This window comes from Elaeis guineensis, chromosome 7, assembly GCF_000442705.2.
Source record: "Elaeis guineensis isolate ETL-2024a chromosome 7, EG11, whole genome shotgun sequence".
Lineage (NCBI taxonomy): Eukaryota > Viridiplantae > Streptophyta > Magnoliopsida > Arecales > Arecaceae > Elaeis > Elaeis guineensis.
In genome coordinates, this window is record NC_025999.2 from 19,729,499 (window position 1) to 19,744,175 (window position 14,677).

Here is a 14,677-nt window from a genome sequence, read left to right on the forward strand (position 1 = left end):
GGTAGGGAAAAGTTAAGTATTGGCATCCTGTACGGAACATTCCACCCAAGGGACCGGCATCCTCAGAGGGATTGATGCACTAATATTCTCTCTTGTCCCATTTTTTTGTATCAAAAAAAAAAAAAAAAGAAAGACACAATCAATCTTTCCTCATATATCGCTACAATTGGGTTATATTGTAGTAGGTGGCTTGCAATGACCTAATCAATCCTTGCCAAATTTTGATTAGGTTAACTCATGGCCTATTGCATATAATGGGAGATGCCCTGACATTTATCACACATATCAAATTTGGCTTTATTTAATACTTATCGATGTATTTTTATAATTTGTTGCCAACCTGATGTTAATCTTTCATCTTTTTTATCCCGATTCGAGATGGGCCATAATGATGTTACTGACTTTTTTTTTTTCTTTTTAAGTAGAGGATCATGCTTGCAGTAATTGATAAAGTAGAAACTTTTTTTTTTTTTTACAAGACATAGAAGACAAAACTTCACAGTAATAATATATATTAAAAAAACAAATCAAGTGATCATGTACCTCCATGCAGGAAGTCTAGGATGCGGACGTTGGGAAAGTAGCAAATCAGTTCACATGCGGATGGCTGGAGGATTGAGCTCGTAGCTTCTTTGGGCCACCACCGCCTAATGTACCTCTTCAAACTTTCCCCTGACGCCTCCTTCGTTCCCTTTCTCGATCTCTGCCCTCCTTTTGGGGTCTGGTATCCAATTCGCTGCCTCCCTCTCCCTCTTCGTTAAACTCACGTTTTCTCACGCCTCTTCACTTCATTTGTCTTCATTTCTTCTCGTAAATTCTCCGTCCCCTTCGTTACCCTCGCCTCAATCTCGATTCCCAGTTCTCCTTTCGCAAGAATCATTGGATTTTTTCAAACCTTAACCCCCTAATGGGAATAGGCTTCTAGGGTTTTTTTTTTTTGTTTCAATTATTTGGGGATTTTTTGGAGTTTGGAAGGATGATTCCATGGGGGGGATTGGGCTGCTGCGTGAGTGCAGCTGCTCTATATCTCCTGGGAAGGAGCAGCGGAAGGTATTGTTCTGATTTGCTGATTGGATTGACTGAGTTTGTTCCTGTCTTTCTTGAAATTTATGGTCCTGATTGTTGATTCGTGACGAACTTTATGTGAAGGGATGCTGACGTTCTAAGGTCGGTCACCAGGGTAGGCCAGTTGAAGGATCTTGGTATGTGCGCCTGGTGCACTTTGTGGATGTTCTTTTTCTCTGCTGTTGATTGTGTTATTGAGTGTTCAATTAATAGATGAACTAGTTTTGTTGATGCTGGTGGTTGGGAATTTGAGTGCTTTAGTGATCCAAGTTTCGGTTTTTGGTTCCACAAAGAAATTAATTTCCTTTTATTTGCTTTTCTTGTTTTGATTATTGGTTATAGCTTGACAGTGTTACTACATGGGGTAAATTTTGGTCATTATGTTCCGGCTATAATTTCAATCTGTATCAAATACTAGTGAGAGTTATGGAAATTGATTGTTTGTGAGGTATGTATGAAGTTGAATGAATGTCTTAATCAACTACTTCTCCTACATACTGGTACAAGTGTTTGTGTTGGATGTTGCTATAGGGAGTATGCTTCTCTGAGCTCAAAAGAAAAAAGAAGATTCCATGAGGTGTTGTATCTGTTTGGATATGAATTTGAATTAGCTTTGTATTTTGAGTTCACATAAAAAACCAAAGTAAAGCAAGCTCATGCTTTTATGGTTAAAACTTAAAACAATAATAAAGGGACAGATCACATATAAACATGAAATCATTAATTATACGGCCACCAACATAATTAGCTTATGATAGACGCAGTATTGCAGACAAGTCCCTCTATATTAGTTTTGCATGTAAATGGATGTGATGACCGTATTTGGACATGTAGCTGGTTGTTTGATGCAACTAGAGGAGAAAAAGAGATAGAGAACACAGGAAAAAATAACGTTAATGTAGCTACATACCTTACTTTTTAATATTATACAGTTAACATATAAAAATATTTTTTTTTGGCAAAGATGCCTGAAATATATGTTTCTCATCTGAACATCAAAATTATCTCAAAAGTCAAGGGCACAAGAAATAAACACCATGCAGAGTTAGTTAAGAAACTAAAAAGTTGATAAACTCTAGAAGCAACAATAGGTCACTTCCAGCATCATGCCATATGGTGGATCAAATCCATTGTTTGGAGAACCTAACTCTGTCTCAATCTCTAGAAAGTTACAAAATAAAAAAATGTGATTAATATCTAAGTGTTTGATGCATATCTGATTCACTGATATCTATCTGATAAGTATTCTTTAGGATGGATGCGATATTCTTGTTAGTGCAGCTAAAGATATAAATATTCTCGCACCTGTTTCCTTTATGTGTTTTAATATACTATCTCTAAGTTGAAATGTGGATCATAAAATTTTGTTAAACAATATTAAGATTCCTTGCATTGAATAAATGGGGAGGATCAACAAGATTTGAGATCTACATGGCTGCAATCGCATGTGCAACATTGGTTCCTCAGAGAGGTAGAGATCTGCAAAATTTATGTTTTACTCGACCTCCCAGAACTGTAAATAGTGATAGCTACTTTTGTTTTTTGAGATATACACAAATTTCTCTTTGCAGAAAATAAATTTGAAATCTTTAAAACTCTAGTAGCATAGTCCTTAGAGATGATTCATCATACGAAATGAAGCAAAGCTTTATGATCCAGATAATTGAATTTGTAAATATCGCTGCCTGGTTAGCATTTCCTTGTGTTGCCTTCATAAATTTTAACATCTCTATTATAGTCTAAGTGTTTTGAATTTTTTTTTAATGCTTTGGAGAGCACACTATCTGGTTGTTGTGAAATATGAAAACCATGTTTTGTTCTGTGAACTTCTCGCTATTGATTATTACAATTAGCATGTCCTCTGTTCACCTTTTTCTTTTTTTCTTTTGGTGTTTTTTTTTTGGGGAGGGGGGGGTGGTGGGGAGGGGACTTATTTACCAGTGAGGGGCATGTTTTTCCCTTCTCATGTTGCTCTTTGGTGTGTATGAACAATTAAGATCCCTGTAATTTTCTAGAAGTTATTTTCTAAATCTATTATAGTCTAAGTGTTTTGAATTTTTTTTTAATGCTTTGGAGAGCACACTATCTGGTTGTTGTGAAATATGAAAACCATGTTTTGTTCTGTGAACTTCTCGCTATTGATTATTACAATTAGCATGTCCTCTGTTCACCTTTTTCTTTTTTTCTTTTGGTGTTTTTTTTTTGGGGAGGGGGGGTGGTGGGGAGGGGACTTATTTACCAGTGAGGGGCATGTTTTTCCCTTCTCATGTTGCTCTTTGGTGTGTATGAACAATTAAGATCCCTGTAATTTTCTAGAAGTTATTTTCTAAATCTATTATTGTGTTGGGAAAAAGGCTTTTTACTGTGGAGAGGTATCTTTATGTTGAATTCTGTTTTTCTGTCAGCCAATTTAAAGGTTATGTATAAGTGATAGGCTTGCTAAATTTGATTGATATAGGAAAGAATAGATTCATCTTTCCTTATGTTTTGTCCTTTCAGCAATTTTTTTGGAGACTGCATGTAAAGTCCTTCCTTTTATTGTCACTGTTTCGGGACGAGTTGGCTCAGAAACACCAATCAACTGTGAACAAAGTGGTTTAAGAGCTGTAATAGTTGAGGAAATGGTACATGTGGTTTTTCATAGACGATTCTGCTGTGAAAATTCTATAGATACCTAGTTGGCAACTTCTTTTATCCATTTTATGGGAACTTTCTGGTTGAAACCCTTGTTCAGGCTGAACAACACTTCTTGAAGCATAATGATGCTGGTTCCTGGATACAAGACTCTGCTTTGATGCTTTCCATGAGTAAAGAGGTTCCCTGGTACCTGGTAAGTAATGGCCATGATTCTTCACTTCAAGGCTTTGATGTTGATGTAATGTATCCATGATTGGACAAAATGATTAGTGTTGCATTAAAAAGCATATTCTTGAAGTAGTTTCTGCTAGAGAATTTTTATCATTTCTAGCCTACAGCAAACAAAAGATTAAAATTTTCCCTATACATCTAATGCTGAGAGGTTTGTGGGGATCACTTTTACAGGGAAGTCATGGTACTGTGCTTCTGAGAAAAGCATTTGTGATGGCTATTTTATAAGCTTTTGTTAAATCAGTTATCCTCTATACATTCTGTTTATGAGAAATTCGATGCTTCCAGGAAAGCCATTCCAGTTCTCATGTTTAGGTTAAGTTGTATGTAGCTGTAGAAAAAATTGCCTAGAATGATGAACAACTTGGGAGGAAAATATATAGGTAACATAGAAAATGAAAAATCAATTTTTGATGAAATGAAATGTTTTATGTGCTCGTTTCCTTGTGATTGTTTGTAAGTCAATGTAATTCCATCCTTATCAAAGTACACAACTTCACTACATATCAGAAGAAGAGATAATTACCCTCAGCTGAAATAAACCAGAAATTTATTTGTTTAGTTGGGTTAAATTTCAATATATGCTTGGTGTGTGATGACCTATGGATGTCTTACACCTATTGTATTTTGACTTGATTAATTATTTACCATTGTTATAAAAACTACTGGTTTATATCGACTAGTTCCCAATGAAAATTCTTGTTCAAGTTTGATAAATAAAGGGCTTAAATTTTCAAGACTTCTCTATAAGAAGAAATTGTAAAGTTCTTCTTATGAAACTAATGATATATGGAAAACTTAAAATGAGAAAGGTTTGATATAAACTTTTGTAAAATTATTAACTCTGACTAGATGGTATATTGATGATGTTTTTATCATTATAACATCATTCAAATCCATCCTTTCTTTCTTAATGTGAAGCTTGATGCTTTTCAGCAAACCTTCAGTTAGGCTATAAATTTTGGCATCCTTACATTACAATATGATGGGAGTGCACCATAGATGAAATCTAATGCACATTTTGGTTTTTGGAAATCTATTTTTGGAATTATATGCCATTTAGATGTACTGTCTGCATGTAATCAGATGTATAAATTAGGATATTAGGATAGCCAAAAAAGGCTTGTTTGACATCGCATATTTTTCTCGAGAATTTTGATATTCTTCTTGAGCATGGTCAACTCATGTTTTGATTGTTAGAGTTTTCATAGCCTTTGTGGTTGAGAGGATATTTTTTTGCTCAATGAATAAAATTGATCCCATCTCTTGCTTTCACCAAAACGAAATGCAATATTGTTAGTTAATCCAATCGTCTTGAAACTCACTAGGTTCTTAATATTAGGTCCCTTTTTCTTCTTGAACATAAACCTAACCTATTTATTAAACATGTCAAAAATTTAGATATGAACCCGACCTATTTATTGAACAAGTAGCACGACCCAACCTACATAACCCATTTAATAAATAGGCCAAATAAAGATAAACAGGTTAAGTGGGTTTTTAATGAATTAAATGGATTTAAACAGGTTGAGTAAGTCGGGTTAAACTACATAGAGCAGGTTAAGTAGGTTTCAAATGGGTTGAATGGGTTAGGTGATGACATGACCCAATTATTAAACAAATCAAAATGGGTTATACAGGTCAAAGGCTTGAAGCCCAAACCCAACTTGTTTACTAAATAGATCTAGGTGGGTTGACCCATTTATGACATAGGCATATTTATGTTAAGCCTGAACTTGCTTAAAGTGGGTTGTTTGTGGGTTAGGTTGACAGGTCGGGTCAAAAATTACCTCCGCTACCTAGATCCCACTTTAAGTTTATCTTGAAAAGATGTTGTAACTCTTACTTGATGCATATTAGTTTTACTTTTACCTATTCCATTTTTGTGATTTCCTGCTATTTCCTATCGTTCCTAGTCTCATTTATCTGAATTTACAATATATATTTTTTATTGTTCCTGATCATCCTTAAATGTACCCTGGCTATTTTAGACAATTTTCTTTGTTTTTGTGTGCAAGGTTCACCTTCAAGACACACTCATTGGTGGTTAATATAATCCTCCTGCATGTCAACACGACCATTAAGCTACCTTAATTATTTTAAACGGTTATCTATTTTCGCTATGAGGCTTATGCCAGCCCCTTTATTCTGAAACTCATTTCACCTGGCTAGCCTATGGGTCATCTTTGGAAGGTCAAGCCTACGAATTCCGCTTAATTAGTTTGATTAGTGCTCATTGTGGTCTTTGTTATTAGTTTCATGATTCTTAGTGGGACCTATCGTGATGGTAGTTGCTGGCCTTTATTTTTCATTCTGATGTTCTTGAGGGTCCTTATTGGCTTTTAACAATTATTTCATGTGCATCATTATCTAGTATTTGGACTGTGTTATGCATAAATTGCATTTAACATTTATCTGCTTTATTAGTGTAATCAGGACTTCTTCTTCCTATGGTGCATCATCTTTGGATGTTACTATCCGTTTCACTTATCTTTGGTACATGTTTGAATTGCTTTAGAACTATTTTTGTTTGTCATGTCTCCACATTTGACATTTGGGATATAAATTCTTCACAGTTCACCTTCTTATCTATTGGTTACATGTGCATCAATCTCGTGTCATGGCTTTTGTTCTTCTTTGATAAACATTGTTTGTCTGCAGATCCTTGGAATCACCTACTCGTCCGTGTTATGGTACTGCTTTTAACTTTATCAGCTAGTCTCAAATGCTAGTGGGTGTTTCCCGCTACGTAACTTTCAGCAATCTAAGTAACCTACCTTATCAGCATACTGTTCTATATTGCCAACATCACCATTTTCTAACTCTTGGATGTTGTCATGGTGAGGCTTCTTGAAGTAAACACTGATATAATCATGTATATTGTATTTCTGGTAAAACCAATAATTTGTTCAACTTTTGGAGCTGCGTTTAGTAAAATAGTCCTAGCTCACCTGCAGACTTTCCTTGCCACTAGGATTGCACCTTCATGGCCTCTCGTGATAAGTTAATTTCTGTGCACTTGATTCCTAATACATGTCCATGCATTGTCAAGGGTCATCAGAGCTGATCTCGCTAACTCCATGTGTTGGATATTCAACCTCCAATTCAATTGAGACCATTGATGTTGTCTTGTTTCTTTGCTTTGCTCTCCACTTGAATATATGTATAACTTTTTATTTGGTAGTTTGTCTTGATTGTGGGAAAACCATGGTTATTGTATGATGATGCAATATTTGGAGATCAGTCATGCGAAATTTCACTTATATTTGAATCTTGAGTTTCTATAAACACATGGTATTGCCCCTGCGGTGATAATTGTTTGTTTTGATGAATGGATGATTCTGATTATTTTATCAGCAATAAGTATTTTTGATACTCTGCAGATAAAATTGAAATGCACAGCAGGTTTAGAATTTTATTTTTGTTAGGATCTATTATCATTTGCATTTGTTCATATACTGGGTTTGCCGACCCCAAATAATTGGGAAAGGCTTTTATGGCTATGTTGAGTCGATGACAAATTTTGGACATAGGTAATGAAGCAGCCCTGTGCAGTTACCCTTTTAGTCTTTTCTTGAACTCTATTAATCTAACTGATACTAGGATGACGGGACCGGACGTGTGTATGTTGTTGGGGCTAAAGGTGCTACAGGCCTGGTGTTAACCATTGGAAGTGAGGTTTTTGAAGAGTCAGGGCGATCTCTAGTGCGGGGAACTCTAGACTATTTGCAAGGTCTTAAGGTCTGTCTATTCATATTCACTAAAATGGTAAAGATGCAGCATAATTCCTTATTTAATAGAATTTATCATTTGCAGATGCTTGGAGTCAAGCGAACAGAAAGGGTTCTTCCAACTGGCACTTCTTTGACAGTGGTTGGTGAGGTAATTTCTATGATATTTATTTAGAACAAATATTGGTTTTTGTTAAATGAGTTTCTCTTTCAAGGAAGAACAATAATATCTAGGAAATAAATAAAAAATGCCAAAATATACTGAATTTGTGACAGTTACATCTAAGAAAAAAATGTGTTCAATTCAGAAATATATTGATCGTTGTCTGTCTCCTAATATGTTACTTGGTCCTGTTAATTTTATCATATACTTATTGCTGTTTGAGCAAATATGTATATTCACATTATTATTCATTAGCAAATCCATCCAAAACCCACTCATGTGTATTCTAAGTTCTGTTGATTTTTGGATGTTTTCTTTTTTTGCCTTTTATGGTTCTCGTGTTCTGAACAGGCCATTAAAGATGATGTTGGAACAATTCGGATACAGCGACCTCATAAGGGACCATTTTATGTGTCGCCCAAAAATATTGACGAACTCATTGCAAATCTTGGGAAATGGGCTAGGTATTTAATATGATATAATTTGGTATAGGAATTGACGTTTCTATTAAAAGTAATATGTATATGTGTATTAGAATAATTACAAGGGATCTAATGAAAGGGGCTATATCCAACAGGTGGTACCAATTTGCTTCAATGGGATTTACATTCTTTGGTGTTTTTCTGCTTGCAAAGCGTGCGCTTGAGTATATTCTAGAGAGAAGACGACGCTGGGAACTGCAAAAAAGGTAAATCTTAATTTGAGTCTTTAGTTGGTTCTTTGAGAACTGAATAATTTAACAAACCATGTTATGCATTGTCTGTTTGGAAGAAAATAAGAGAAAAGGAAGAAAGCGAGGAGGCAATCTTCATTTTCATCGTTTGGCTATGAAAACAAAATATAAGGACAGAAAAATCTGAAGAAAATAAAGGGTCAAAATTTTCTCAAGAAGACCTAAAAGCTTTCCTACATTTTAGTTAGTGATTTTGAGACTATGGAAGTACAATGGATCAGGATAATTTGCATCCATCGGAGATACCTTCCCCATTTTGTTGCTTTTTTTTTTTTTTGTAATGGACCAATGAAGAGAAATTCTTCAATTTATTTTTCTGTTTTTATTTCATGAAATTTTCTCCCTTTCATTTTTCTGGGAACCAAATAGAGCATTAATTAAAATTAGCAGTAAAAACATACAGATTGTGCATCAAGTGTTTACTTTTATGTTGATCTCTGCAAAATTAAATATAGTACACCTTTTAAAAGATTTCAGTTGACTTTCGATCATTATATATCTGAAAGTATGCGATTTTTTTGGTCTATGCAGAGTTCTTGCTGCAGCAGCAAAACGACAAGCACGGGAGGCTGAAGGTAGATCTTCTCATTGTAGGTTGTTGTATTTTTTAGGCAGTCATAAACTTGTTCCATTAATCATTTCCCTGATGATTGGAATTTCTCTGTAGGAGCAGATGAAGATTCTGAAAAGGTAGCAGATAACATGAATAAGGACCGATTGATGTTGGACATATGTGTGATATGTCTTGAGCAAGAATACAATGCTGTTTTTGTTCCGTAAGCATCTCGCGAATCTTTTTCATTAGTTATTCCATACTGAAGTATTTAGAGGTTGTCTTTTATTTTTGCATCTTATGAGTTTTATATTCTAAGTTGTTATGATCTCATTTGACAGCACAATGAAGAGAGATTATTCATTTTATAGTTTTAAACATAATGTTTTGGCATCTACTTACTTATTTTTCTTTAATTTTCCTTTTCTCCTTTTTTCTTTTTAAGTTGATTAGAAGAGGTGGCTGGTCGGTAAGATGCTTTTTATAATTCTATTTGAAGTCATGTTATGTTATATCTTGATGTCTACATACTTCTTTTGCCCTTTGTTTGCTTATTTCAATATGACAATAAATATGTTACTCATTTTCTGTTGTTTGAGTTGCTTATTTTTATATTCACTGATCAATTTCGAACATGTCAGTGCTATAAAGTCCACTTGGTAACATTGAGCTTTAAGTGTTTTTAATATTATAAGAGTTTGATACATAATTTTAAATTAAATTTGCTTAAACATTGCCCACTTTGAATGTACACAGCTTGATTGTAAACATCCTTTGCTTGGCTAGAGTGACAGATTCCTTGTCACAAGAACAGCATGAAGGCAAGCAGACGAGGATATTTGCCTTGTGTTCTTAATATTCATATCCATAGGAGATACATTTGGTTGGTTGATAATGATAAATGGCATGTGAGGCTTAATTGGATTTAATAGACTTTTGCAAGAGAGGTGTGGTTGCAGGAAAATGAAGCTAAGGATGTGGGTGCAAGGTTGGGGATGCTGCAAGTCCAGAGAGTAATAGGGTGCCGATGAACCTTCTTTTAACCTTGATAGGTGTCAGGTTTCCTAATCTGTGAATTAAAATTGTAAGTGGGTAATCATAGAATGACATAATTTTAAAGTTTTTCCGAAGTTAATACTTAGTAGTGAACTGTGCTATGGAAGACTTCGTTGCCATGTGCAATCTGCCAAAGCCTTCAAAGCTCCTAGGAATCCACCAAGTTGCTGGAAGTGTCCTTGGATGATTGTGAGGATAAATCTCACTTTCATTAGTTGTCAAAACTCAAGTACAATGAGGTAGGTGTTTGTGGAGTACCATGGTGTCTTTCATTGGTAGGGCTCATCTGTGCTTCAAGTAGCCTAGTCAAACTAAGAGAGCTATAATAGGAAGGTAAAATATGAACAGATATCCCCAAGGAATCAGACTGGCACCAGGGTATTGGACACTTAAGTATTGTAAAATAGACAGATCCGACGTGTCGGTTTTGTCTTTGGTTCTTGTATTCTGTGTCATTTGTTGGCTGATTTTATGTTTGAATCAGCATTCCGATGCAATGTGACTTGCATCAGATTGGTCCAAGTCTATCGATGTGGTCTTAGACTCATCCCAATACTGGCTGGCCTGAATCAAATACTGAATCTTACCCATATGCCCTTTGGGTCGGTCTGGAGATGATCCAACTAGTCCTTCAATCTTCTAGTGAAGCTTTGCAGCCTCTGATTGCTGCTTCTGCTGGAAAAGGGTGGGTTTGCATGAAGGCTTTTTACCTGCATGTATGTTTGTTCTTTTGTTACTTTATGGTGGTTTATAGCTTTCAAATTTTTATCTGGAGCATGATTGGTTTAACCAAGGTAATCAAGGACTTTTCCAAAGTTATGTGCCTTGCGGCCACACAGCTTCCTTTCGTCACACATTCTTTAAAATCATCTCCTCCTCTCTGTTTAGTGTCTACCAGAAGAGATGCTAGAACACATCTTATTTTACCAGGTGGTGGTTCCTTTATATATATATATATATATATATATCTTTCTCTCTCCCTCTCCCCCCCTGCATGTGTGTGCGTGCGCGCGCGTGTGGGTGTGTGTTTTTTATTTTCCTTTAAGGATGTGGTCACTAATACTATTGAGATCCGTTGATTATGACATGTCAATTTCTGATACTGTCTCTTTGTTTACTATCAATATGGGAAGAGTTCAATAGAATTTTCTCTTTTTTCCATTTTCTCTTTTTTTTGATGCCGTCTCTTGCATGTTTTAAATGGTTCTTGCATCCAGATTTCGCAGTTTCAACATGTCTTCACTGAGGTGTTCCTTGTCTGGATCAGTTATTACCTTAAAGTGCTTGACTTTCTTTTATTATGACTCTTATCACATAAGCTAGGAGTCATGTTTCCACAATTTAACAACGGAGCACTTCTGTTCTGTGGTCAGTTCTTTGGTCATGCACACCTCTTTAACTTAATATGGTTAGCCCTTTTGTTCTTTGGTCCTTCACTGACCTTGAAAGAGGTGACTGGTGAAGCTGTCTTGATTACATGAATCTGCAGCCCAACTTGGCAATGCAAAGCATATATTTTTTCTTTTGACTTTTGTCTGGTGCAAATTTGCATATATTTTATTTTAATTTTGAATTAATTATTTCTCAGTGACTTGGAGCCTTTTATTCATTACCAAACTGTGAAAAACCTAACATCTCTTGCCACTTCAACCTTTCTCATTGGGTTTTATATCAGCTTTTTGAGCAATTGAGATAAGAAGGTTCATACCCTCACCTCCAGCTATCAGTGTTTTCTCTTAGCTGTGGTTCCAAATATTCTGACTCGAGCATCAAAGCTAAGTAGATGTACCGGTTAATGCTTACTCTGTGAATTCATGACTCTATTGTTGCATCACAACTATTTTCTTGGATCAAATCTGCGTTGGTTGATCTTCTTGTTGCAGACCACCTTTGTAATATTACATTCCCTCATTCTTTAGGACCCTGGTTGTTGTTTCCATGCAACTGCTGCTTCTCAAGCTTCTTTCTTTAGTGTGTTTGTTTGATTTCCTTGCTGGGGTCATTGTTAGGTTGCCTAGCAGTAATTGAGAATGCATGCTTCCACTTTTTCCACTTCTTATTCCCTGAATTGGTTTTCCCCTGCATAAGCTACCACCATGACTGGACAAGCAGCTGCATCAGATGCAAGCATCTTTCCAGAAACTGTTGTATGACCATGTATACCACCTGATGCTTACGGTTTGAGGTAATCACAATATTTGATGGCTTCATCTTTTGATGTCTGTTATCCGGACATGCTTCCCCCGAATTTCACATAGCAGACAAGTCTCCTTTCCATATTTTGCAAGTTGATGTGCTGCATCTTTATAGATAGTTGAACTACTTGATGTCTTGGAGGTGATCAGACAATCTAAATCCATCAAGAAGTTAGTTCTGTAGCCCATTGTTTGGAACATTAATTTTCTGTGTTTTTTGTTGGGTTTCACCTTTTCGTATTGATATTTTCCCTAGGTGATTCTCTGAGTTAGATCATAATTTTTGTGGTGAAATGGGCTTTTTTATTAAAAAATAAAGCACGATGATGTGCCTTTCTCGATGTCACTTTGCTTAATAACTAATTATGATAAGGTTCTTGTTGCTTTGGTTCATCCTTTCTGGCTCTGTTCTTAGAACATCTCCTTATTCTCAATGATTTGTCCGGCGACTGATGAGGATTTAAAAAATCTTTGCAGATGTGGGCACATGTGCTGCTGTACGACATGTTCTTCACACTTGACCAACTGTCCGCTCTGCCGCAGAAGAATTGATCAAGTTGTAAAGACATTTCGCCATTGAAGCTATTACTAGTTGGTGGCTCAGAAGTCGGGCTTTATGTTGTTGTACTGGTTTAAAAAAGTAAGACTACCGGCCCCCATCTTTGGGGGCTGCTTCAGATGTTAGCTGGTGTCTCGTACCGTCAACCAACACGTTCAGTTTGCTGGCTCGTCAATTGACCACAAATCTCCTTCAGAAAAATGTAACACATTCCTAGATGGCAGGCTAGCCTTGAATACTTCAGATCGGTTTATGAAATGTTAAATAACCAGTAACGATAAATTTATGGATGATGAGATTTTTCCTTTTGTAGGCTCTTAAGGCCAATTTTCTTATTTCTATTATTTAAATAGCCATCTCCCTGTACCACAAGTGCAGGAAGAATTTCCTCTTTTTCAAAATGGTACCAGCATGTGTTTCCTGTGCGTTATTTTTTCAGTTTGTAAAGCATCATGCCTGTCTTTTATGTAGCAGCTGTTTTTTTTTTTTTTTTTTTTTTTCACCGCCATATTCATTATCTTAGATTGATCTATTGTCAGTACTTGCCGCGGTGGACTCTGATACCTAAGATGCCACTACCCACCAGGACCTTCAGTTCTACATTACAACCATGAAACTTTGCGCTATTTGAACTCCTAGAGGGAGTTGAAATTTTAAGCATGCCAAGTGAACTTCCTGGCTGATAAAAGTTAAAACGAGGTTTGCGATACCCTGAGCTGATGAGCTTGTTTGTTGCTGCGTATTCTTGCTGAGATGGTTGGGTTTAACTAGCTTAAAGGACCATGTGAAGGTGATCTCTATTTTGTCAAGGTCTATCGAGGACCAAGGTAAAGAGAAGGTAGAGAAAGTAGGAAGTGCCCTAGATTCGTGCTATAACATGTCAAGGTCCGTAAAGCTCCAAGGAAAGAGAAGGTAGGGAGTACCTTAGATTCTTGTTCTAAGATGGCTATTTAGAATAACTGACTCTGCGTCCCAAGCGCTGCCATGTGTGACCAGATCATTCAGGCGGTCTATCAAATGACCAAATCCAAAACTATCAAACGGAATGGTTATCCATTGTCCATCAAAGACTTTAGGAAGCCTAAGAAGGGACTTTGTCCTAGGGTTACCAGAAGATCAGAGGAGGATGCAATTTCATCTACGGGGTGGTGGATGGGTTCTCCAAGATGGTCCACTTCATCTAGGCTACTGACGCTTTCAATGCTGCCAAACTTCTCTTCAAGGAGGTGGCTTGCCTGGACAAGATCCTGAGGTGGTAAAATGTCCGACAGCAATATCAGATTCACCAATCACTTTCGGAGGACACTTTGGGCCAAGTTAGGGACCGGTCTTCAATTTTCTACTGGCTTTCGTACTCAGACCGATGGGCAGATTGGGACACTTTGGGCCAAGTTAGGGACCAGTCTTCAATTTTCTACTGGCTTTCGTACTCAGACCGATGGGCAGATTGAAGGTGTAAATAGACGTCACGGAGTCTTATAATAGTAAGCTTGACCACTTCAGACACTATTCTTTCCCAGGGTGAGTTTGCCTACGATAGGCATATCAACCAGAAGACAAAACAATATCCTTTGAAGATTCTAGTACGACTAATACCATGATGACTGTTAGATCTAGCACCGTTGCCAGTTTCTAGAAGGACTTCCCTCAAGGAAGAGGACCCCCCATAGCACATCTAGTAGATACCATGAGGAAGTCGAAAGGAAGATTATTGAAAGAAACAAGCTGCAGTGCCAAGGTCGAGCAAACCGAAA

The 14,677-nt window shown here is 36.5% G+C and overlaps 1 protein-coding gene across 4 annotated transcripts; it reads left to right on the forward strand.

The window, feature by feature from the left end:
* Positions 1-635: 635 nt before the first annotated feature.
* On the forward strand, positions 636-13,231 carry LOC105060424 (E3 ubiquitin-protein ligase SP1). Of its 4 annotated transcripts, none has more exons than XM_073260658.1 (11): positions 637-1,050; positions 1,150-1,202; positions 3,565-3,689; positions 3,800-3,895; positions 7,537-7,674; positions 7,750-7,815; positions 8,179-8,291; positions 8,405-8,515; positions 9,092-9,150; positions 9,234-9,336; positions 12,842-13,231. In XM_073260658.1, the coding sequence occupies exons 1-11, from the start codon at positions 977-979 to the stop codon at positions 12,942-12,944; spliced, it is 1,041 nt and encodes a 346-aa protein (XP_073116759.1). In that variant the 5' UTR covers positions 637-976; the 3' UTR covers positions 12,945-13,231. The 4 variants fall into 4 exon arrangements, with proteins under 4 accessions (XP_073116761.1, XP_073116759.1, XP_010942408.1 ...); XM_010944106.4 differs by having other exon boundaries at positions 638-1,050; positions 9,092-9,135; positions 9,228-9,336; XM_010944107.4 differs by having other exon boundaries at positions 638-1,050; positions 9,092-9,135.
* The last annotated feature ends 1,446 nt before the right edge of the window (positions 13,232-14,677 follow it).

Bases quoted from the DNA above. Each gene is read 5' to 3' on its own strand.
- LOC105060424 (XM_073260658.1), top strand. From the start codon at position 977: ATGATTCCATGGGGGGGATTGGGCTGCTGCGTGAGTGCAGCTGCTCTA. The intron at 1,051-1,149 runs GTATTGTTCTGA...CTTTATGTGAAG, and splicing joins CTGGGAAGGAGCAGCGGAAG to GGATGCTGACGTTCTAAGGT. The intron at 1,203-3,564 runs GTATGTGCGCCT...TTGTCCTTTCAG, and splicing joins AGGCCAGTTGAAGGATCTTG to CAATTTTTTTGGAGACTGCA.